The following is a 25,391-nucleotide window of genomic DNA, read 5'->3' as shown; positions in this document are numbered from 1 at the left end:
ATTGGTGTTTGGCAAAAAACATGAAGTATCCAACAACCGGCATCTTTTACAATAAAGCACTGGTTTTGGCCTGTGTCTTGAGAGAGGATTTGAGTTTGAAGTGATGTCGTCTCGTTTCTGTATTAGTTGAAGTAAACACTCAGATACAGTATGGCTCTACCTTCTTTACCTTTATTCAAGCCATGAAAAGAGCAAGATCTCCCATGTACACAAAAGTGTGAATTTATGGTCTTCTCTCGAACAGCAGATTATTTAGGAATCGCAGCGGGCAGCATCCAAATAAGGCAACATTGTATTGATATGGAGATGTCGGTGTTGGACTGGGGTGTACCAAGTTAAAAATCACTTAAAGCCAGGTTATAGTCCCAACAGGTTTAATTGGAAGCACTAACATTTGGAGCGCTGAACCACCTGATGAAGGAACAGTGCTCTGAAAGCTAGTGCTTCCAATTAAACCTGTTGGACTATAACCTGGTGTTGTGATTTTTAACATCTGTATTGATTGGTGACCATTACAATCAGCGAGCATCAACAGTAAAGATTAAGCCATGTGGCCTTATGCAACTGATGTTCTTCACCTCATTAAACCACTACCCTTGCATCCAGCACCTCACTGTTTGCTGCAAGTTCTTATCCAGTCAAAGTCATGCCAGCTGAGCCTTTGTCAAGCAACCCTAAACTTAACTCTTTCTCCCTACCTGCTCATACCTTAAACACTTTCTCAGTGAGGTGATCATGAACAGATATTTGACATGCAGGGTGATAACCGATTACAAGCATTATACCAGCAATCCATATGGCAGAGCTTGAAAGCATATTCACATGAATGAGGTCGCTTCCCCTGTTGTAATTAAGTGGCAACATTGGAATTAAGTGAAGTGGTAGCATGGGCTGATTGGACAGATGGTTCTCCAGAATTTGAACATAGCCCAGTGAATGCTGAATGTTTAGTGCCTCTTGCACTCTCCCACTCATGCAATTATTACTCAGCTCTCATCTTCCCACATATCACATCCTATTCCTTGATGATGTGTGAGCAGCTGTCAGAAAGACAAACCATTTTTTTCACGTTGGATCAGAGGTGCCAACCTTGCATGAAAAACAGTTTAACGTTGCTCATCCCCTCTAGGAAGAACACAAGTGGTTTTTGATATATCCAGGCACAAGAGAGCAGTGGTGTTTGGAGCATTATGTTGGCTGCAGTCTCAGTCGAAAAGCATTTGGGGCAAACTCAGTTCTGTACTTTACTAAAAGAAGGTGACAGGACTGATCAGTGGCTGGGTCGCTGTAAGGACTGGGCACCCTGGTGTTTGAGTCCAGTCTCATGTCTTATTCTACATTGTCTTGGCCAAGCCTGAGATGTTTGTGTCATTGAACAAATCTGACCTCAGATCAAACTCATGGTTGTTAACAGGATCTTTGACTTGCAAACTATGTTAGTTTGCTTATTCATCAGCTGTGCCATTGGGCTGATATTTTCGAAGTTATTGATGAGTTTTTGGCAAGTGAAAGCAACTGAGATATTAGAGTTAATTTGCTGTACTGACCTGTATGAAATTGAATGCCCCGGGGGTAAGATGGTGTGTCTTTGTTTTATAGGTGGTATGTGGGAGGTTTACATGGTCATTTCCTTGCTATTCAGGGATGGTTACATTTTTATCCAGAAAACAACAAGAACATTTCACTTGGAATTTGATTACTCCCCTGTACTTATATAAAAAACACAATTTGCAACAGATTTTACCAATAAGGGGTGATTTGCATGACATTGTTTCTGGAGATGGGGTGGTGACTGCATTGTATCCTAAGTGACATGTGACTGAGGGTTGTCTTGTGGGCAGTACTGTGATGTTGAGAGCTTTGTGTAAAGGAAAGACTGTTTTCTTTAGTAAGAACTTTGGCCACGACCCTGTAAGCTCTGCAAGGTGTGTATTAAAGGTTCCTCCAGAAAGCTTGTATTGTATTGTGCTTAATAAATTTGGTTACTTGTTCAGAGGTTGGTGTGTTGCAATTGCATCAAGTGCGTAAGAATCTCAAGACTAAAAGAACCTAACACTACCCCACCAACCCAGTGCTGTCAGATTTTAGTTTGGTAGGAATCGCAATCTGTAAGTGATAGTTTCCATTGTGAACTCACTCAAGTTAATATCTAAATTCATTGCAAGAAAGGAAGTTGAGATGTACTGGGATTTGCCATTAAGTGCCAACTACTGTGTTTCTTTTAATGGCATCATTCCAAAAGAAATTTGAGGGGGCAGATAGATGGTGATGACTGCCAGAAATGTAGCCATAGAATCATACAGCACGGAAACAGACTCCAATTCATACATGTCAACCAAGTTTCCCAAAATAAACTAGCTCCACTTAACTGCATTTGGCCCGTATCATTCTCAGTCCTTCCTATTTGTGTATCTATCCAAATGTCTTTTGGATGCATCTCCCACGTCCTTTCACATTGTGGTCATTCCACATGTAAGCTACCCTTTGTGTGAAAACGTTATCCCTTTTAAATCTTTATCCTCTCACATTTAAAAAAAATGATGCTCTATATTGTTTAAAAGTTCGTCTGCCCCAGGGAAAAGACCTTTGTTGTTCACCTTATCTTTGCCCCCTCATGATTTTATAAATCTCAATAAGCTCACCCCTGAAACCCCTATTCTCTAGTCCAAAAAGATCAGCAGATCAAAACCTCTTCTTATAACTAAAATCTTCCAGGCCCAGTAGCATCTTAGCTGCCCAGAAATGTACACAGTACTTCAAAAGTGGCTTTACCAGCATGTGGTACAACATGATGTTCCAACTGCTGTACTCATTGGTCTGAGCAATGAAGACAAGCGTGCTAAATGCTGCCTTCATCACCCTTTCTACCTGTGCTGCACCTTTGAAATAATTGTGTTCCTGAACCCCGGGGTGTCTCTGTCAAAACTACCCATGACCATTTATGAAGTGTGCAAGTCGTGTCCTTGCTTATTTGATCAAAATGCAATACCTCGCGTTTATCCATCTGCCACTTATTAGCCCATTGGCCCAGTTGATCAAGATCCCATCGTAATGTAAGATAACCTTCTTGACTGTTGACTATACTGCTAATTTTGGTGTCATCTGCAAACTTTGTAACCACGCCTCTGAAACTTTCGTTCGAGTGCTTATATAAATGACAAACAACAGTGGACCCAACACCAGTTCCTGTGGAGCATTGCTGGTCACAGGCCCTCCAGTCCAAAATAACAACCCTCTATTGTCTGTCAGGTCTACTTTGGGTCCATTTGGTAAGCTCTCCCTGAATCCTGTTAGATCTAACTTTTACTAACTTGTCACACACCTTCTTATATCAGTATCCTACCAAGTTCTTGTATGTGACTGTTGCAGGCAAGTGCTGCAGAATCCTTAAGAGGTAGGTTGGTTGTTTTGAGGTGCTGGCAGACCTGAATGCTTTTGAATTTTACCTGCTTGGTTAATGGAGAGTCATTGGTGTTTTTCAGATCAACAATCATGTTGGTGCCAAATGCTGAAGTATATTGATGGTCACCACATGTTTTAAACCTCATATGTTTTCCCCTCTCTCCACTTGTCCCAAAGTTTCCTTGTAGTATCTTACCTGCTGATCCTCAAAGTCCATAATAAATTTGCTCGTGACAGCAGCTGATGATGTTTTGTTGAGATAGTTATTGTTATTGTAGATGAAGTGATTTGTGGATTTTGCTGCTGCTGTAAGGAAGTTTGATTATGCTGCTGTGTGGGTGTTGAAATATTTTAGAAAAGGAGCTTATTCCCTAATGGTTGGAAAGGCAGGGTTGAATTGTTGTCCCCAGTTTGTGATGAATTCATGGAACCCATTTAAATGGCTGAGGTCTGAGCTTGCATGTTACTTACAGGAAGATAATACAATGAAAATGTCCATGTCAATAAATCTTTCTACTCTCTTCATTCAAGACCATTAGTTCCAGTTCAGATTGGCTGCACAGGAGCATTATTGCAGATAAATTGGTAGTCCTCCCTGATAATATAAATATTTGGCAGTTGTTGATGTCAAAACTGCATGTGGAACTTCAGAGTGGCAGTTCATGATTATTTCATATGTTATTGAGTGCAAATGTCCCTCAACAATGGAAGTCAAATGCTGCCAATTTCTATACCAGAATAGACATGCCATCTTTGAGTCACTTCCTGTTTGAGTTGGTGACTATTGTCGAAATATTTTGTGGCCTTTCAAACTTGGCAAGTTCTGAAAAGCTGTGGCGTCACCTTATTCAGGAATAACATGTCTGCTATTAAAAAAAAACATGATTATTGTCAGCCTCTGTGTATATTCACTTTAAGCAGTCAGGCTGCTCATATTTAGAATTTATTGTTCACTATTCTTCACCTCTTATGGGGAGTGGCAGGGTAAAGTACCCTTGTTGTGATTGTAATCTTCTTCCTTATCAACACCATTCAAGATTCAGTAATGTGATGACTGAGAAGGTTTGATATAAAACTGTATGTGTTGGCTGCTATTGGACATCATATTTGTCAAAACTTTGGGACAGGAAAGGCAAAATCAAGACAATTGAAATGTTGATTTGTTGGAAGTGGTCTGTGTGCCTTCGACATCTTACCGTGCTGCAAATGTTCACTTCAACCACAGCATTTCATGTCCATTTGCTTGAGATACCAGAGCACCCACAGAAAAAGCCTGTGCCTTCAGAAATGAGTAAAGCATGGAAGTATTGGGTGAAGAAAGCGATGAATAATTGTCAAAAAACACGGGAAGTGCAATGTATAATAGTCACAGAATAACAGTATATCATTGTAAAATGTATTAGTAGTGATGTAATAGGTGTTAGTTTCACAAGCACTGATTTTTGTGATTTGTTTTAAAGGAGAAATGTTCCGAGCACAGGCAGCAATCCCTTCAGCCCTTTGAGCATGCTCCACTTCTGAGTAAGATTATGGTTGATGCAATTGTACACTTCAATTCATATTTCCAGTTGCCACTGATACCTGACTGTCCTCTTGATTAATAAAAACATGGTCTTCAGAAATATTCAAGAATCATTCTTCTACATTTTCAGGAAGGAAGTTCCAAAGATTGAGGACTTTGGGGGGGGGGGGCGTGGTGCAAGCCTTGAATTTAAATGGGTGTCCCCTTTGTGTTTGAAACAAAGACCTTGTACTTTAATGTCCCCAAAGAGCAAGTATCCTGTTCACATGACCTGTCAATACCCCTTGGGATCTTACCTGTTTCAGGCAAATCACCTCAGACTGATAAGTTCCAGCAAATTCAAAAGTTATTTCTTTGACCACCCCTCAGAAGCAATGCTCAATTTCTCTTCTTCCCTCCCCCCACCCCCCCTTAGCTGAGCTGACCCATCATCCTAGCTTCCTTGTCCTTCGTTCTTCAACATTCAGGTCCTAATCCATGTCACCCTGCAGCCATGTTTCCGTTAAACTTAGGTCCAATTATTTCAGTTGATCATGTGAATCATCAGGAATTGGAAGAATGGAAGACAAGACATACCACTCAATTTCACAGGATGGCTATAAGAGGGTAGCCATTTGACCCATCATTTGTTGGCCAGCTCATGGACTGCATGCCATTTTCCTGTATTCCTGCATGACTTAGTGTACTTGGTCAAATCGTAAAATACATTAGTACGTCCGCACATGCATACTCAGAAGCACACTTGATGGTTGCGCAAAATAGGTTGCTGATCAGGGAAGAAATCATTTACTGCCCATTTTCCAGTTTGTGACCTTGACAGGAGAAAATTATTTGCTGACTTGATTGACAAAATGACAATGTTTCAGTTTTCAAAAAAGAAACACCTTTGAACATGGTGAGATGATAGTCGAAATGTAAGTTGTGAATGGTAAATTTGCTGCTTGTGTATTCATTAATGGAGGTGGTGACCTGTCATCTTGAACTGTTGAAGTTGGGAAGGTTTGGGGACTTGTACAGTTCAAGTCAGTTTCAGGATGTTGACCCAGCAGTAATGAAGGAATAGCAAACAAATTCCAAGTCAAAATGGTCTGAGAGTTCAATGAGTGCATTTAGGTGGTGATATTTTCCAACAATATTAATCTGTGTGTTGTACTGAGGCTCATAGCTGAGTGGCAATACCCAAACTGTGCATCAGTGAGTTGGTTATTCCTTTGCAGCACTGCTTGACATGATTTGAAATCAATCATTAGACATTTGGCATCATGTCTGGGGCCTGTTGGACTTGAATCCACATCTTGTGGCCATAGATCATGATGCGACGAATGTGCCAGAAAAGCTCAATAAACCTGTGTATTTGGTTTTTATTAAGATGGTATCATTGCTTTGTGTGTAGGTTTTGGTGTGATTGCTTGGACTGGGCTTTATTTTCTAAGTCCTGAAAGTGGGTGGGAAGGGCAAAAACAAATTTCTTTAAAAAAATGGACTGGCTTTGAAATTCTGAAACATCAATGAGCAGTCAGTAATAATGAGCCAATTTAAATTTTTTTTCAAGATAACTTGAGTTTTAATTAGACGATAGGTAGTTGATACACTTTTTTGGTGTCATACAGGTATCTTTCTTGCCATGACATGGGTCAGACCAAACCCCCTCAAAACATAGGAAGAAGATAGCCGAGACACTAAATTCCAGATGCAATCAGATTGATCAAGCTATCAATTTAAGCAAACCACACTTCATTTTTACATTCCAGTTAAAATGTGGACAAAAGAAAAATGAAAGAATCGTAACAATGTTGGAATGTTCAACAAAATAATGTACTTTAATTTTGATTCATAACATTGCAAGGAAGATACTTGTCTGACATAAAAAATATGAACTGCTCCAAGATTCTAACATCCCATCAACATACTTTGGCAAAGGCAAATTCTGTGAAATAGATTTTTTTGGATGCAATTCTAGCAGCACGAAGGGAACCCCAACATTTAGCTGTAACAGAGGGAGGAATAGGAGCTTCCACAGCCAGTTGAAGACCCTAGCAACTGCAGAAAGTTAAAACTAAAAATTCTGATTCTGCAAGTTTGACCCCACCCATTAAGGCTGCTTCTCGTGTTCCAAATTCGGTGGAAAAAAAACCCCCAAGGTTCAAAAACTATTTACTGCGTTAGCTTTGGAGCAGACTGCTCTGTACCTCAGTCTCGACCTTTCTTCATTAAAAAAAAGAGGAAAAAACATGGGAGTATTGTCATAGCAATGACCAGCTGAAATAATCACAAAATGCAGTTAAACCTAACAAAAGTCAAATGAAGAAACAATATGCAACCTACTTGGTTTCATTTTTGCAAGTCTGATCCAAGCCAGATATGAGCAAGTTTTGACAGTGGTGCAGATGGGAGTATTACGCCTATGCAGGGAGTCACTGAGGTCTGGGAATAGAGCTGACGTCATGTTAACCTTGCAAAGCACAGCTCTCATGCCTGTTTCCACTGATCAGGTCTGTCAAAGGTTCACACTTGTGAAATGGTGTAAAGAAAACCATAATTTTTTTGCGAGAAAGGAGTTTTCTCTTGAATTTGGTTTGTCATATTATCTGAAGAAAGCTGATTGTTGAATTTGAACAGCTCTATGTTTGAAGACTGGTGTTGCAGAAGCAGACAGCTGAATTCTGCGTTGTGAAGGAAAAAAATGCTTGACAGCATGGTTGGCTGTTTTTTTTTCTTTCTTTTTGACACTCCTCCAGCTGAGGGATTACTGTAAAAACACAGCATGCTTGGCAAGAGAGGAAAAAAGGGAGACGGCTGCTATTTTGTTGGTTCATATGCTTCATGCATTCTGCCTTTGCAGGTCAAGGGACTGAGTCTGGCTGCTAATTGAAACTGTGTAAAAGAATTGAATGGCCTTGGACATCCTTTTTGTTTTGGGGTGTTGTGTAAACAAATCACAATCCACAAACATACTTGCATACTGCGGACAATGAAATGCTTTCCCTGCAATTTCTCCCAGTCAATTAAGTCGTCTTCCTCTGGCCTTAATACGTTGATGTCGACTGCATCCTATGACCAAGGTATGGGATGTTGGTTTTTGGTGAGTCACTGATTAAACACATCGGGATTCTTTTAATATATTGTATTGATGATGTGTCTGTGGTTTTGAGCAGATTTCAGTTGAATGTGTTTTGCTGAAAGATTGGTGCTGGACAGCTCATTGTTACTGGAGCTTATTATGAAGAGTCTGGCTATATCACATGATCAACCAGTTGTTTCAATAGTTGTACTATGTTGTTGCTTTTCAGGAAAGGCTGGTCTGCTTGAACATAGAGTTCTGAGACTTGAAATGTCAGTTCAATTCTCTGCACTCAGCAATCTTTAAAATAGGTGAGAATGAAATGGCCTGTGTTCTTAGCACTTGTCAATTCAATGTTGTTTAGCCATGTTTTCAGTTGAGCTCAAGGCTGCATACATATTATAATTGAGTACTGTGTGCAATTAAAACTGTGGAAAGGACCCAGAGGTGTAATTCAAGATTTTCTTCCCAACTTGAAATGTAGGCTGTGTTCTTAGAATGGCTTAACGAGAGGATGTGGTTTCAGGTTAAGTAAATGGTGCACAGTAGTGAAACACAACTGCTTCAAATTCATTGTTTGCGTTTCATGTGTTGGTATTTGTAAAAGTTAAAAATGGCGTTGCCGGCAGGCTTTGTTTTTCATGTGGTAAGCAATTAATATTGCAACCGAAACATCCCTGAGTTCTGCGAATAGATGTCGGAGAAGTCCTGCGTCCTCATAGAGTGAATTGCTCTGGTGAAACTTGGTTGCACTTCCTCTTGACCAGGGTAAGGATTCCTTGCTGACCACAGGGAGGTGCGAGGGGATTGAGGGTCACACTTTTGAGGAAGGCTGACAGACATAAACTAGGCAATGTGCTGCTTTCACACTGCAGGGATTTCATGAAATCATTTCCATGATGATTCATCATTGTGCAAGCAATGCCATCGAATGATGGTAGAATGTTACTTGCTGATGAGCTACGGATTTATACCTGACAGTGGTACAGTTTTTAATGATGGTGACTCGTGTATGAACTTGTAGCATCTGTGTTTGTGCATATTAACAAATCTGAGAGGAGTGGCTAAAACTGAGCCAAACTCTTGGTGTCAGTTACCCATTGATAAACTCTGAGTTGGAAGATACTAGATCCCAAGCTTGGCAACAAGACTGTGCCAAAGAACCTGAAATTCATTACATCATGGCTGATGAAATACGTGACTGATGTTTATCCAATCTGATCGCCATAATCCTGAAAGACACTAGTGATCTGAAATCTGTCAAGCTGTTGCTCAAACTTTCTCAGATTGATCTTCCACAGGCCTCTGTGGTCAGGAATTCCTGAGGTTCACAACCCTCTGAGCAAAATACAAGTCTCCTCAGTTTAGATATCAACTTGGATTCCTTGATTCTGTGCTGATCCCACACAGAAACATCCCACCCACCTCTACCCAGGCTAGCCCTTGAAATGTTTTGTCAGTTTCAATGCAACCATTTGGAAACTCTGGAGAATACAGGTCCAGTTTGCTTAGTCTCTTGGTAAGATAGTCCCACCATGATATGAAATGTTCTAGTGAAGCTTCATTGTACTTCCTTGAAAAGATCAGAATCTTTGCCAAGATAAGGATTGCTCACTGGTAACAGTGCAGCTTCCAGGGGATTGCAGGACAAATCATGAGGTTGCACTTCAGAAAAAGTGTGTTAGAGATAAACTTGGGAATTACAGACCCGTGACTTTGACATCAGTGGTGGGAAAATATTTGGAGAAAATTCTGAAGGGGAGAATTAATATCCTTTTGAAGAGGTGAGGACTGATCATGAATCGTCAGTATGGCTTTATCAGAGAGTTCATGCCTTTGTCAGAGAGGGTCACCAGGTGTGTCGATCACGGTAGCACATCGTGTACTTGCATTTCAGCAAGGCCTTGGACAAAATCCCATATGGGAGAAAGAGTTCCCACTTAGTTTTGTATCATCTGCAAATTTGGAAATGTAACATTGGATCCCTGATTGAAAAATAATGGTATACATTGTGAACACCTTAGGCTCTACAACTGATCTTTGCAGTACCCCTTGTTCGTCACAGTCTGCCAAAGGATCCATTGATTCTTAGTTGGTGTTTTTTGACAGTGAGCCAATTATGATTTCATCCAGTATATTACTTTCTATCCTATATGCTTCACACTCAATAACCAACGCACCCATTGTTGGGCACTTAATCAAAAAACATTAGAAAATGAAGTCAATTCGTGACATGGATGGAATTTATCAAGTTTCTTTTCTTAACCTCATCACAAAATTTTCCCGTTGATCAAACCCACTTTTCCATTTGCAAGTGCATGCTAAGTAGTTCATTATTAGCCAAATGTATATTAATCTCTCATTTTTAATTCATGATAAGGGTGTCACTGGCCAGGCCAGTGTTTGAGCCATCCTTAATTGCACGAGTCAACCACATTGCTGTGGTCTGGAGTCATGTGGAGGGCAGACTAGGTAAGCATGGTAGTTTCTTTCCCTAAAAGACATTAATGATCCATATGGGTTTTTCCTGACAATGGGCAATGGATTCATAGTCATCATTACACTTTTAATTCTGGATTTTTCTAGATTTTAAATTCTACCAACTGCGGTGGCAGGGTTTGAACCTGGGGCACCAGAACATTAGTTGGGTCTTTGGATTAACAATCCAGTAATAATAGACCATGGCCTCCTGTGATGTATAATTGATATTAGCCTTTCCCGGATGACTGATCTAAGGCTCACCAGTTCTCAAAGGACCAGTGGCAGAGAGATTTAAGTTCAAAGCCTTTTGAACTTAAATCTTCACAGCTGCAAGAAGAGGATGACTGTCACTCGGGTAGTTCTCTTCATCTGATATTGGTCAGGAATATTCGTTCTCTATGTTCAAAATTTGAGTTGTTAACAGTTATGTCAAGTAGGCGAAAGTGAGGACTGCAAATGCTGGAAACCAGAGTTTAGATCAGAGTGGTGCTGAAAAAACACAGCAGGGGTCAGGCAGCATCCGAGGAGCAGGGAAATTGACGTTTCGGGCAAAAGCCCCTCAGGAATAGAGGCAGGAAGCCTCCAGGGTGGAGAGATAAATAGTTGGGGGGAAGCTGGGGAGAAGGTAGCAAAGAGTACAATACGTGAATGGGAGTGGGGATGGAGATGATCGGTCAGAGGGGTGGTGCGGATAGGTGGGAAGGGAGCTTGGCAGTTAGGTACAGTACTTGATGCAAGTTAAGTTCTGATTATTAAATTTGTTTTGAAATTTTCAATCTGATTTTGACTGGTGTGCAAATGGCTCCATTCATTATTGCCTTTAATGTATGTTTGCAACAATTAAAGTATGTATATGTACTGCACATATTTCCATACTAATAAATACTGGCAAGTGTTTGTGTCAAGTGATGTGGCTACTCTGTGAACATATAATAAACTTTGCGCATGTAAAAAAAAATCAAACAGCATCTGAGCAAAATTGTTTGAGGAATCACTGTTTCAAGACCAATGTGAATTTTGTGTTGAATTTGGCATTTAAATTGCATTAATTAGGATTTTTTTTGGATGATGTAAGAAGTTTTGGGTGAAGTAATATCTTCCAAACAGGATTGTGAAGAGAGGACTTATTCAGGATAATATTCGTGACATAAATGAAGTTTTAATTGAGTCTGATTTTGCAGCAACATAGGGAGCATATTTGAGTGGATTATGATTCCGAACCAGGAGGTGTGCTTTTCATTTGTGTGTCTGATACAGCTTTGGCAAATTATCTCTGTCATAACATTTGTCTGCACTTAAAAATGCTGTTGGGGTGTGGCTGTTGTAAAGGTTGGCTGTTGATCAAGGTTATAAATATTTCATGGAGATTTTAAAAAATTATAATCTAAAATCTTCTTTGGAGAATGGGTACCATTTTGACATTCATCAGTTTGTGTGAGCAGTTGCTTCGTACACTTATGTCCAGAAATATTTTCGTGATTAGTTCTCAGATTTGAACATTGAATAAAGTGATGTGACACGGGACACAGTACAGGGTTAAAAAAAAGCTTTCACATGACCAGGATCTCCGATGTTGTAAGGCTTATGTCTTCACTTAACTCTTGGTAACTGTATTGTTCAATGAAGCTGGTTTCCAGTCAATTTGATGGGATTCTGAATCCCACAGGAAGGATAAGATAAAGCTGTGCTTAGAATATTGAGCTATGAATGAACTGCTTTGAGCGTGAATCTGAATTGAGATTGCCATTGTGAACAACTATGGAAACACAATGATATGCCCATGGTGTCTCAAGTTCAAGAGTTAGAAATAATGATGCACCTTATGCTGGTCCTTAGGCGAGTTTTAACTAACATGGCAACAGAACAGGCCTGAGAAGCAGAACAGTCCAAGATGAATTGCCAATTGTTTTCTGATAATCTGTGTACTAAAGTTGGTGGCTCAGATAGCAGTGACCTATATGATTGATGTTTGCTTTTGTAGGTCTTTGGGTTTTTTAACAAATGCAATACTCTCATTATTCAAAGCCCCGAACTTGTGGACACTTTCTTGGACTTCAGTTTACAGGCCAAGGCTGGATCTGAAATCATCAGTTTTGATGTCTTTCAGGAACCAAATAGTTTCACATCAGACAGGCAAGAGCAATCAAGCATTGTTAAATATGGGTTTGACTGTTGTGATAATCTCGATTGTTCAGGTACTACCAGCATCAGATGGCCAAATGTTATCTGAACAATAGGTGAAGAATATGATGGACTGCAGAATTCACTTCCCACTACTATGAAGAAGCTTGCTTTTTAACAAACTTGCAGAGTTATTAGGAGCTACTATCTCCTTTGTGACATAGGTTTAGGTATCAGACTCTTGGATTATATGGAAACCCAAGTATGTCAGTGGTATATTTTGAAATAGGATATATTGTCAAGTCAAGTCTTTACTCCTGAGCTAGCTGAAGCCAATTTGAAAAAAAATCAATGTCGCATTTGGCTGGAGGGAATGTTCTACTGGCAGTTCCTGGAGAACGCACATTCCAGCAGTGTGATTAACTTGCGTCGCTGAGGAACTAAGGAACTGTTTTCGAGAACGCTTAGCTCCATTTGCAGTGCCATGATTCCAGCAGGATTGGTTCTCACGTTAGCGTGTGCTTGTGCTGATCTCAACTGCCAACGGATCAGTTTCCAGTGAGAGATGCTGTCCAGAAAGCAGCTTTCTTTTTTATAAAATGTACTGTGTTAAATTTGGTTTTGTTCATTTAACATGATTGCAACCTTTAATCAGGCTGTGCTATACTTTGTGTTTGACTTTTGAGTGATTTTTGGGTGGTTGAGAGTGATATTTCAAGTTGCTGTACCCCAACCCTACATTTCCCATAGGCCCCATTATTTCTATTAAGCAATTTTGTGTGAAGCAAGGTTTTGCTGGAATGCACCTGTACATCTTGGTTACATTTTTGGATGAGAGTTGAATCGATAGTTAGCTTAAATCTCAAAAAAAATTGAAATAGTTTTGAGATTGAATTCATCTCCCCAGATGTTGACACTTCTCAGGAATGGAACTCAATATATTTGTGGGCACGTGGAAGCAACTTGGTACTCTGTTCTGAAATGTGAAGATCACCAATGAACGTGGCGTATTAGGTTGAAAATCACTTTGAAAGCTTAGTTCAGTGTTTGAATTGGCATTATTGCTCATTAATCCTTTAAAAGTTCAAATGAGATGATAATGAAGGATTGGAGTTATTGCTTGACTTTGAGGGCAGGTATCTTCTCTGATCTGACAGAATAATGTTTGAGCTGTCCTATGTATCTCCAAAAATACATGGAGTGGTTGGTAGTTTGTCCATAGTAACATTGGATTTTAAAATTTTGCTCAGGGTAAGATTGTGTCTTTTGAAGGTTTCTTTGTCTTAGTTCTTGTATTAACTGATAATGCCCCCACTGCTGTTGACGAATATCAGCTTCAAATTCTGTTCTTCGGGAGAAGACCATACTCCAGTTGAAAAGTGAAGCCTCTTTCTTTCTCCAGAGATGATGCCAGACATGCTCGGTTTCCCCAATAATTTTGTTTTCTTTTAGATTTCCAGCATCTATGTTATTCCGCTTTGAGTGTTTTTGTTGTCTTTGTTACAAGCAAGTTATTTTTACCAAGTGCACAATTAGGAACAACATGGACAAATGTGAAAATTAGACATTTATAAAGTCAGGAGGGGCAGAGATAAGGTCAAGAGCCATTGTCGTCTCCCAGTGTAGGAGAGTCCAAAACGAGAGAGTACAGGTTTAAGGAGAAATGAGAAAGATTTCAGACTGACCTGAGGTGCAACTTCTGAACACGTGATATGTATGTGGAGTGAACTGGTTGAAGAAGTGGTTGATGCAGATACAAGTACAGTTGAATGATTGAAAAGACATTTTTACAGATACATGGATAGGAGAGGTTTCGAGGAATATGAGCCAAGCGCAGGCAAATGAACTCCTTTTAGTTTAAGAAACCTTGCCAGAATGGATGGGTTCGGCCAAAGGGCTTGTTCTGTGCTAAATATCTCTAGGAGTTCAATAACTAACATGCTGGGTTTGAATCGACCATTGTGTAATTCAAGATGGGCAGGAAAAGACAGAGGGCTGAGGGTGGCCAGGGACCTTGTTTTGACTTGAGGGAAGTTGCTGGGCTTGCTTTTTGCTGAGTTGCAAGGCCACATAAGATGCTTTGTACATCATCTGTACGCTTGTCCAGGATTTGGCTTCTGCTTCTTTGTGGTTTGATGTTCTCTGCAGTTGACACGTGTTTGAGTTCAATAATATAAATCTGAATAATTGGTTATAAATAGGCAAATATTTGGATTTTTCAGTGGCTTAAATTAATTGGTATTGATGCTATTGTGCCCGGTGTTGCAGTGTATTATGTAAATATTGTGGATGCTTCTGATGGGCCTGGGACCTTTTGAGCACTTGAAGCTGTCAAATGGAACTGAAACCCTCTTAGATTCTGATTGAGACATGTTCCTTGTCTCTATGCATCATGATGGCGTTTTATTTCGTTTGCAAGAATGCTGAATTTGTTGTTTTTGTTTCTCTGGCATCCAAGGGAGCTCTGAACCCTAGCACAGTGGAGCTGAAAAATTAAATCCCTGTCTGTCCTGTGATGTTCCACAAAACAATTGCATTCCTGCAGTGCTTGTCACAAGGTCTCCAAGTCTGAAAGTTTGACAACTTGATCTATTTTTGAAATATGGTCCCTGTGTCGATATGGGTAAGATGAAATGTTTGTGCAGCAAAGCCCCTCAAACATGGTTGAAAAACTTGATTGGCGATTGTTGGTTCAAGGACATATATTCAATACAATTGAAGATGCTTCCCAAGTCCCAGGGCACTGCTTCAAGTTCACCTGAAAAAGAACAGACTGGCCCTTGGTTTATAATTTCCTTGTTTGATGACTGCACAGATGGGACATTTTATGACAGATGACTGCAGTGTGGTGTTGAGTTTATGACCTTCTGAGTCAGAATTCAATGACAGTGTCAAGATGGAAACAAAAGCTCTGTTGATTGAAGTTTATTTGGAGTTGATGACATCCTCTTCTATAAAAAGATCTTCGATATGTGGAAGATCTGAAGTGCAGGTTGCTCTGTGTTTATGACAGCTATGAGCTACTCTCCATGACTTGAAAAGATAATCTGAGAATGATTTATATTCGCTTGCCAGTTCAGATATTAGACATTATTGCTGCATTTGCAATTTAACAGTTATTTATAATGATTTATATACAAATATTGGTGGAATTATGTTTATGTTAACTTTAATATATCAAGATTTCAGGTCCCAAAGACAATCACTGTGAAGCATTGCAGGAAAAGTTTCTAGACAAATAAATTTGAAAAGTTGGTTTTTGATATGATGCATTTTTTGAAATTGTAATATTTAGTGTTGTATGGTACTCAAAGAGAGAGAGAATTTTGAGGAATTCAATTTTTTTGAAATATTTGTTTGGATTCCACTGAATTTTGAAGAAATCTTTTTATTCTTCACAGCTGATATTATTTCCACGGTAGAATTCAACCACTCTGGAGAACTACTTGCAACTGGGGACAAGGGGGGTAGAGTCGTCATATTCCAGCAGGAGCAAGAGGTGAGTATTATCTCTGCAGTACGTAAATGCATTTGAAGATAATTAAGTGAAATAAATATGAAGTGGCCTTATGTGCATTTTGATGGTGTCAGATGGGCTTTCCTTGAGTATTTATGATAAATTATTGATTCAGTATTGTTAGGGAGTCCGAGAGATGTACAGCACAGAAACAGACCCTCCAGTCCAACTTGTCCATGCCGACCAGGTATCCTAAATTAATCCAGTCCCATTTGCCAGTGCTTGATGCATATCTTCTAAAACCTTTCTATTCATATACCCATCCAGAAGTGTTTTAAGCGTTGTAATTGTGCCAACTCATGGCATGCATGCTGCACCCTCTGTGAAAAGGTTGCTCCTCAAGTCCCTTTTAAATCTTTTGCCTCTCAACCTAAACCTATGTCCTCTAGCTCTGGACTCCCCACCCCAAGGAAAAGACCTTGTCTATTTCCCCAATCTTTGCTCGTCATGATTTTATAAACCTCTATAAGGTCAACCTTCAGCTTCCAACTCCAGGGAAAACGGCCCAGCCTGTTCAGCCTCTCCCTGGAGTTCAAATCTTTTTCTGATCCCTTCCAAGTTTCACAACATCCTTTTGGTAGAGGGAGACCACAATTGCACACGCTATTCCAAAAGTGGCCTAACTAATATCCTGTACAGCTGCAACATGACGTCCCAACTCCTATACTCAATGTTCTGATCAATAAAGGAAAGCATACTAAAAGCCTACTTCACTAACCTATCTACCTGTTACTCCATATTTAAGCAGCAAGGTACCTGCACGCCAGGGTCACTTTGTTCAGCAACACTCCCCATGCCCTTATCATGAGATGTTTTAGGCAATCCCTGATTTGCCTTTCCAAAATGCAGCTCTTCAAATGCAAACTCAATCTGCCACGCCTCGGCTCATTGGTCCATCTGATCAAGATCCTGTTGTACTCTGAGGCAGTCGTCTTTGCTGTCCACTACATGTCCAATTTTGGTGTTATCTGCAAACTTAGATTAATCTATGTTCACATGCAGATAATGTGGATTTATTTGTCTTAATGCATTTGAAGACATCCAGCAGAACTACCACTGTAACGTGGACATTTTTCAAGATGTCACCGTCTATTTCCCCACATTCTATATCTTCCATGTCCTTCTCAACAGTAAACGCTGATTTGCCATGCTTATTTTGGTATGTTCGGAACAATAGACGAGGGAAATTTTATGCTTGATAGAAGGTGTTTAGAGCATAGATCAAATGTTATCCTGAGATTTATGTTCCACATGTCCCTGCCGTGCTCAGTTCATTTTGAACCTATAAGTTTTGTTTGCTTTTCTTCGGTACACCTGCCTGGCTTACCTTAAATCAATGGATGTTAACCATTTCAAATTCCTCCATATATCAGTGCCGTTCACGGTCAGCACTCGAATGAAAGACATTACTTCTGAATTGCTCAGTAGATTTGTTTGGTCATGCCTTTTTTGACTCCATTGAACTTCACAAATTAAGCAACCTTGATTAGATCACCTCCAAACTGTTTTAACAAGAGGGAAATGTCTTAAGGTGTTCAGGCCTTCCAAAAAGTCTTGTTCTTTTAGTTCTCAGAATATTGTTATGAATGCTTTTATGCATCATTCATTGCTGCTATACTTTGGCTGCGATATCAAAGAGCACATGTATTTCGAGTGTGGTCTTAGCAAGGTTCTGTGTAAGATAAATGTCAGGTGCACATCTCAGACTGGAAATAACCCACCATTGTTTGTTCATACGACTTGGAGTTGATTGCTCTTTTAAATCATCTATCAATTTGTCATGGTTACTGTTATTTGCTAGTTTTTGCATTTATAATGGCTTATTCCGTCCCATCACATGAGGTGTTTCCAAACTAATACTTTGTTCCTCGTCTTGTGTCTTAGTCATTATTGAGTTATTTTTCATTGATAGCTATTTTGCTGAATCCTGTCAGTGGACTTCTCTGCTCAGTTTACCTGCTGTCATTAGTTAAAATCAGGACAAGGTTCTAATTCCTCTTGTATAATGCTAACAGAGGATATACTGTACAACTGGTTTGCATTTTCCAAGTTTATTTCTGTTGAACCAGTTTATTGAACATAGAACAATACAGCGCAGAAAAGGCCCTACAGCCCTTAATGTTGCACCGACCTGCGAACTAATCTCAGCTCGATCTCTTACACTACCCTATCATCATCCATGCATTTATTGGCAGATGATCAAAATTGTCCAACATTATTTCCCTCTGCATTTCATCCATATTGACTCACTTAGAAAAGTAAATTGTGAAGGCTAATTTCCAACATGTTCCATGCAATTTCACCCAATTTTATAGACAAGATTGAAAACTAATTCAGTGCTGATGAGTGGGTGTGAAGCTAATGTGATAATGAGAGTGCATTCGCAGATGGAACTGCTGTACTTGTCTCAAGTATGGATTTCTTCACCCAAATGATACCCACTGCACAAGTGAAACATGTTCTGTTCAGTACCTGCAAATAAATAGAAAATGATTGGGTGTATGAACTTGAAGTCTCCTTTCCCTCAATTGTAGAGAAGGTTGAGTCACTTCATTTGTGTATTTTGTGTTGCTGTTCCCATATTTCTTGGTGTGTTGATTGCATCTAGATCCAGATGGACTGAAATTTTTTTTTTTTTTTAATTTCAAAAATATACTTTATTCATAAATGATTTGATGGTCTGTACATTGGATCATGCCATACATATGTCCATATTTACAAACACAGATTCGACTTTATTCTTGTCCTTTACAATCCTGTGCATTTTTTCAATCTTGTATATATACATATATTTGGCTGAGGCATCAGCAGAGCCCAAAAAAACGTCTGTATGGGCCCCCTGTTCTTCTTTCGGCAGGCCGATCTTACACAGTGGTCTTTCCCCACCGCGCCTTGGCGGCAGCTGCCCCAAGCTTCAGCGCGTCCCTCAACACGTAGTCTTGGACCTTGGAATGTGCCAGTCTGCAACACTCGGTCGGGGTCAACTCCTTCAGCTGGAAGATCAACAGGTTTCGGACCGCCCAGAGAGCGTCCTTCACCGAGTTGATGATCCTCCAGGCGCAGTTAATGTTCGTCTCGGTGTGAGTCCCAGGGAAAAGGCCGTAGAGCACGGAGTCCCGCGTCACGGCGCTGCTCGGGACGAACCTCGACAAGCACCACTGCATTCCTCTCCAGACTTCCTCTGCATAGGCACATTCCAGAAGGAGGTGTGTGACAGTCTCGTCCCCCCCGCAGCCACTTCGAGGGCAGCGTGCGGTGCGGCAGAGAGTCCGGGCGTGCATAAAGGATCTCACAGGCAGAGCCCTTCTCACCACCAGCCAAGCCACGTCTTGGTGCTTGTTGGAAAGTTCTGGCGATGAGGCATTCTGCCAAATGGCTTTGACAGTCTGCTCAGGGAACCGCTCGACAGGATCCGCCCTCTCCTTTTCCCGAAGGGTCTCAAGGACGCTACGTGCTGACCACTTCCTGATGGACTTGTGGTCAAAGGTGTTTTTCCTCATAAATATCTCCACGAAGGACAGGTGATACGGAACGGTCCAACTACTCGGAGCGTTCCGCGGCAGCGAGGCCAGGCCCATCCTTCGCAACACCGGGGACAGGTAGAACCTCAGTACGTAGTGACACTTGGTGTTTGCGTACCGGGGATCCACGCACAGCTTGATGCAGCCACACACAAAGGTGGCCATCAGGGTGAGGGTGGCATTGGGCGTGTTTTTTCCCCCATTGCACCGGTCTTTGTACATTGAGTCTCTTCGGACCCGGTCCATCTTTGATCTCCAAATGAATTGGAAGATGGCCCGGGTGACTGCGGCGGCACAGGTCCTGGGGATAGGCCAGACCTGTGCCACATATAGCAATACTGAGAGTATCTCACACCTGATGACCAGGTTTTTTCCCGCGATGGAGAGCGACCGTTGCCCCCATCTGCCTAGTTTCTGTCTCATCTTCCTGATCCGCTCCTCCCAGGTCTTGGCGCACGCCCCAGCCCCCCCGAACCAAATACCCAGCACCTTCAGGTGGTCAGTCCTGACGGTGAAGGGGATAGAGGATTGGTCGGCCCAGTTCCCGAAGAGCATGGCCTCGCTCTTGCCTCGGTTTACCTTGGCCCCCGAGGCCCGTTCGAACTGGTCGCAGATGCACACGAGTCTGTGCACGGACAGCGGATCCGAGCAGAAAACAGCGACGTCATCCATGTACAGGGAGGCCTTAACCTGCAGGCCCCCGCTGCCAGGAATAGTCACCCCCCTCAGGCTCGCATCCTTCCTGATGGATTCGGCAAATGGCTCTATGCAACACACAAACAAGGCGGGTGAGAGGGGGCATCCCTGCCTGACTCCAGATCTTACAGGGAAGCTATCTGATTCCCACCCATTGATTGAGACTGCACTGACAATGTTGGTGTAGAGCAGTCTGATCCAATTTCCGATTCCCTCCCCAAAGCCCATTTTGGAGAGGACATCCCTCATATATGTATGCGATATCCTGTCAAAGGCTTTCTCCTGGTCCAGGCTGATGAGGCAGGTGTCCACCCCCCTGTCCTGCACGTAGGCGATCGTATCCCTGAGGAGTGCGAGACTCTCAGAGATCTTCCTGCCCGGTACAGCACAGGTTTGGTCCGGGTGGATCACCGATCCCAGAGCAGACCTGACCCGGTTGGCGATGACCTTTGACAGGATTTTGTAGTCTGCATTTAACAGTGAGATCGGTCTCCAATTTCTAATTTCCTCCCTCTCCCCCTTCCGCTTGTAGACGAGGGTGATGATGCCTTTCCTCATGGATTCACTCATGGTACCTGCCCGGAGCATACTGACATACACCTCCAGCAGGTCCTGGCCGATCAAGTCCCAAAGAGCGGAATAAACCTCGACCGGTAAGCCGTCGCTTCCGGGAGTTTTATTCTTTTCGAAGGACTCGAGGGCCTTGGTCAGTTCATCCAGAGATAGCGGCTGGTCCAGCCTCTCTCGTGTTCCGTCATCTAGGACCTCCGTGATAGAGGACAGGAACGACTGGGAGGCCGCGCTGTCGGTCGGCTTCGAGTCATACAGGCTGGCGTAGAAGGATTTGCTGATCCTCATGACGTCAGCCTGAGATGACGTTACCGAGCCATCTTCTTTCTTCAGGCTGCTGAGCACGGAGCTCTCTTTGTGCACCTTCTGGAAGAAGAAACGTGAGCACGTCTCGTCCTGCTCCACCGAGCAGACCCTGGACCGGAAGATTATCCTGGAGGCCTCCGAGGCAAAGAGCGAGGCTTGCTGGCCCTTCACCTCCTTGAGGTCCTCCGTGACATCCACCCCCATCGTCTGCAGCAGGAGCAGGTTCTGCATACTTTCCTGGAGCTGGGACAGTTTTCCCCGCCTCTCTCTCGCCTCCTGGACACCTTTGAGGATAAAGAACCTCTTGATGTTCCCTTTTACCGTTTCCCACCAGTCCGCTGGAGACTCAAAGAGGGGCTTCACGGTTCTCCAACCTGCGTAATCCCTCTTGAGCTCTTCGATGTTTCCCGGGGTCAACAGCTTAGTGTTCAGTTTCCACGTTCCCTTGCCCGCCCGCTGTTCGTCCTGTAGGTGACAGTCGGCCAGCAGGAGGCAGTGGTCAGAGAAGAACACCGGCTTGACGTCGGTGGATCTGACCGAGAGCGTTCGGGACACAAACAGGTAATCTATCCTTGAGCGGATAGACCCGTCTGCCCGTGACCAGGTGTATCTATGCTGCGCTCCATCTGCAGGGGCGCTGAAGACGTCGTGCAGCTTGGCGTCTTTGACCGTTTCCATCAGGGCCCTGGACGTAGCGTCCGGTTTACTGTCCCCCCCGCTGGATCGTCCATCAGCATCAATGATGCAGTTGAAGTCTCCGGCCAGAATGACCGGCCTGGACGTAGCCAGCAGCAGTGGAAGCTGTTGCAGGACGGCCAACCGTTCACTCTTACCCACTGGGGCGTACACGTTGATTAGTCTCACGGGAGCGTTTCTGTATTTGACGTCCACGACGAGGAGGCGCCCGCCCACCACCTCCTTAACCTCGGAGATGGTGAAGTTGCCTCCCCGCAACAGGATACCCAGGCCGGAGGCGCGGCTATCGTTGCCCCCCGACCACACTGACGGCCCGTGGGCCCACAAGCTCGACCATCTCCTGTAACTGCTGAGGTGCGGTATCCCGCACTCCTGCAGAAACAGGACATCGGCTTTGACGTTGGCCAGGAAGGCCAGCGTTGAAACACATCGCGTAGCCGCTTTAATGCTACGCACATTTATGCTGGCAATTTTAAACCCCATTTTAACAGTTTGCGGGGTTACCAGTGTCCATTTTCTTCTGGTCTTGCTCCAGTGGGGTAGCTGCGTGCATCCCCGTGGTGACAGCAAACTGCTGGACCTTCCCAGGGCTGAGGTAGTTGTCCGGCTCCACGCTGGAGTCATTTCCCCGCTCTGGTGTCATCGTGTCAGACCCAGGGTCCGCATCGCCCCGTTCTCCATCTGACATCAGGGCTGTCACTGGGACGCTGCTCCCAGTTCCCTGGAGCTGTGGGCCGGTGGGTACCCCTTGGTTCTCACCGGGTAGGGGGAGGCCTTCACCCATCCCCTCAGAGGGATCGTCTTTTCCTTCTTGGGCGGTGTTGCCCTCCTTTCTCCCCACGGCGCTCTGCCTCTTCCTCCGGAGGCGACCCTTCTTGCGCCCGTCCTCACCCTCGGAGGAGCTGCCTGTATCCTCCTCTTGGAGGTGTCTCTTCCCCCTTCGCTTGGTGGCTTTGGGGCCCTCGAGAGGTTTCCTTTTCCTGTTTTTAACGATAATCCACTGCTCTGCCTCCTTTGATCCCTCCTCTTCCATTTCCTCCGTCTGTCTTGCAGGAGCTTGGGTCGGCTGCTGCATCTCCCCGCTGTCTGCTGCCTGCTCCTCTACAACTTTCCCTTCCTTCTGGGTGCCTCCAGGCACCGTTCCTTTGCTGATTCGCGGTACCTCGTTAGACTTTGTCGGTCCGCGGCTCGTGTTGCCACCTCCGGCCATCTGTGCGTAGGTGGCGGCTCCTCGTCTTGGGCAGGCCTTGTACATGTGGCCCGCCTCCCCGCACAGGTTGCAGCTCTTTTCCTCCCGACAGTCCTTTGTCAAGTGACCCTCCTGTTTGCAGTTCCTGCAGATGGTCACTTTGCAATCCACCGCCACGTGTCCCGACTTCCCGCAGGTTCGGCACACTTTGGGCTGCCCTGCATATGTCAGGTAGCCTCTGCTCCCTCCGATTGCGAAGCTCGAGGGTGGGTGGAGGATGTTCCCACTGTCATCGGCCCTCAGAGTTACCTTGACCTGCCTCTTACTGGTCCAGATCCCAAAGGGGTCGATCACATCGGTGGCTTCTCCCTCGACTTGGACGTACCTTCCCAGGAAGGTCAGGACATCAGCCGCTGGAACGTAGGGGTTGTACATATGGATTGTAACAACCCGGTTCCTCTGTGCAGGAAGCACACACAATGGCGTCGCCGACAAGATGGAGAACAGCGGCTCCCCTTCCTTCTCCTTGAAGACCTTCAGGAGCTGTTCGCACTGCTTCACGCTTCTGAAGGTCACATCGAAGTAGCCTGCCCCAGGGAAATCCTGCAGGCAGTACACGTCTGCGGCTGCAAGGCCGCAACACTCCAGCAGAACTTTCTTCACAAACACCGTCCGATCCACCGGTGTGTGCTCCTCCACCTTCTTCACAGTCACCCTGACTGTGTTCCGAATGCCCTGGCCCGGGCGGCGAGTGGCTGCTGAGGCCATAGCTCAGAGGTTGGCTGGTCCCCGAATTGGCGTTAGGCCGAAGCCAGCACGAAGATCCACCAAGAGCAGGTCAGCACAACCAAACGATCCTCCAACGTCCAATCACGACCCAGCGATGGTCTCCAGCAGCTCCGACGACCCGCAACACGACCCCCGCAGTTCCTCCCCCGCCAGCACGCCTCCGCTGCGTCGAACCTCCAACACTCGAGCAGAATCTCTTCCTCTGGTCCTCAGGAACGACACATATTCCGAGCCAAAAGGCCGAGAAGCGATCGATGGACTGAAAATTAATCCTCTTGTGCAGCAAGCAGTTACATTTCAAGTGTGAATTAAGAGAAGTCACACAGATGAGTAAAAACGGTCATCCCACCCAAACCCACGGCCTTAGGCTTTTGACAGAACTTTGTCTGAGATCGTTCAATTATCTGGAATAAAATTCTTAAAAACAGTCCATTAAAGGTTTAGTATATTGATTTAAATGCACACTATTTAATACACAGTTACAGAGTAGCAAGACACCGAGCCCGAGTCAAAGCAGAGGTTCTAAAATCTCAGCAGAGTAGTGGTACCGGCACTTAGCAACCTAGCACTCCCTCGACTACTCCAAAGTGGCTCCCTCAATCTTCAGTATTTCGACAGTTTTTACACAGTCAACATGTCAGTCAAACATCTGCTGATGAACATGATGTCCTGATCAAATTCCTGCCGTGTTTATGGTAAACATACGTTAGTCTTCTGCTGACTTTAATGGTTTATCGCATTATTGATTTTTTTTGATCTAGTTGCGATGACAAAAAACTGCCATTGTGAACGTTTATACTGACTCGGGTGATGACGTTAATTGCTAGTGTCCCCGAATGTTTGGTCACGTGCCCATCACCTATCCTTATCTAAACCTGATAACTGTCTTTCATGTCTTTAACCCATTCCTCATCATTTGCCACCTCACACGCTTGGTCAGTGAACTCTTTATCCAAACCTCTGTTGTCTTTTCTTGTATGTAATTTAAGTTTGAAGTGATCTGTCAATATGTTCCTTTCCACTGTGATTTCTGTTTCTCCTTGACTAATTTTAAGCTTTTCAGCTACCTGAACTTGTTTTTTACTTTAGTAAATTTGATGCTTTATTTTTGACATTATTTGGTTTTTTTAATTCTATGTTTTCCCTTTGTGTCCTTTCTCAGTACAAAAAGCTACTTGTTGCATATCTTAGCGAACCTTGGTGCAACAGGCTATCAGTGATGATGTCAACAAGTATGTTCTCAGTGAATTAAGTGTAGCATCAATTTGTTTATTGTTCTGCTCTTGTGTCAGACTATGCCAGGAGGCAGCAGGGTAGATCTCCAGCCTGCGAGTTTCACGCTTCTTTGAAGCTTCTAATACATCTGAGTGGCATTGTGAGCAAAAGACATGGTTTCATGTGTGACATGTGCATAAATCTGACTTAGAATCAGCGATCTATTTCCTCGTGTCGGACAGAGAAGAAAAAAATGATCCGAGTCTCAAAAGGGCTATTGATAACTTTACGTTGAAGCTTTTTTC

At 43.3% G+C, this 25,391-nt stretch overlaps 1 protein-coding gene across 1 annotated transcript in view; it reads left to right on the top strand.

Moving 5' to 3' along the window:
• The window catches only part of ppp2r2aa (protein phosphatase 2, regulatory subunit B, alpha a), an 80,990-nt gene that overhangs the window by 38,448 nt on the left and 17,151 nt on the right, over positions 1-25,391 (top strand). Inside the window, exon 3 of the mRNA XM_072553996.1 lies at positions 15,989-16,086. Coding sequence (XP_072410097.1) covers positions 15,989-16,086 — 98 coding nt within the window. The remainder of the gene's footprint in view (positions 1-15,988; positions 16,087-25,391) is intronic.

Source organism: Chiloscyllium punctatum, chromosome 35 (genome assembly GCF_047496795.1).
Source record: "Chiloscyllium punctatum isolate Juve2018m chromosome 35, sChiPun1.3, whole genome shotgun sequence".
Classification (NCBI taxonomy): Eukaryota; Metazoa; Chordata; class Chondrichthyes; order Orectolobiformes; family Hemiscylliidae; genus Chiloscyllium; species Chiloscyllium punctatum.
This window is presented reverse-complemented; position numbering and strand designations above follow the sequence as displayed.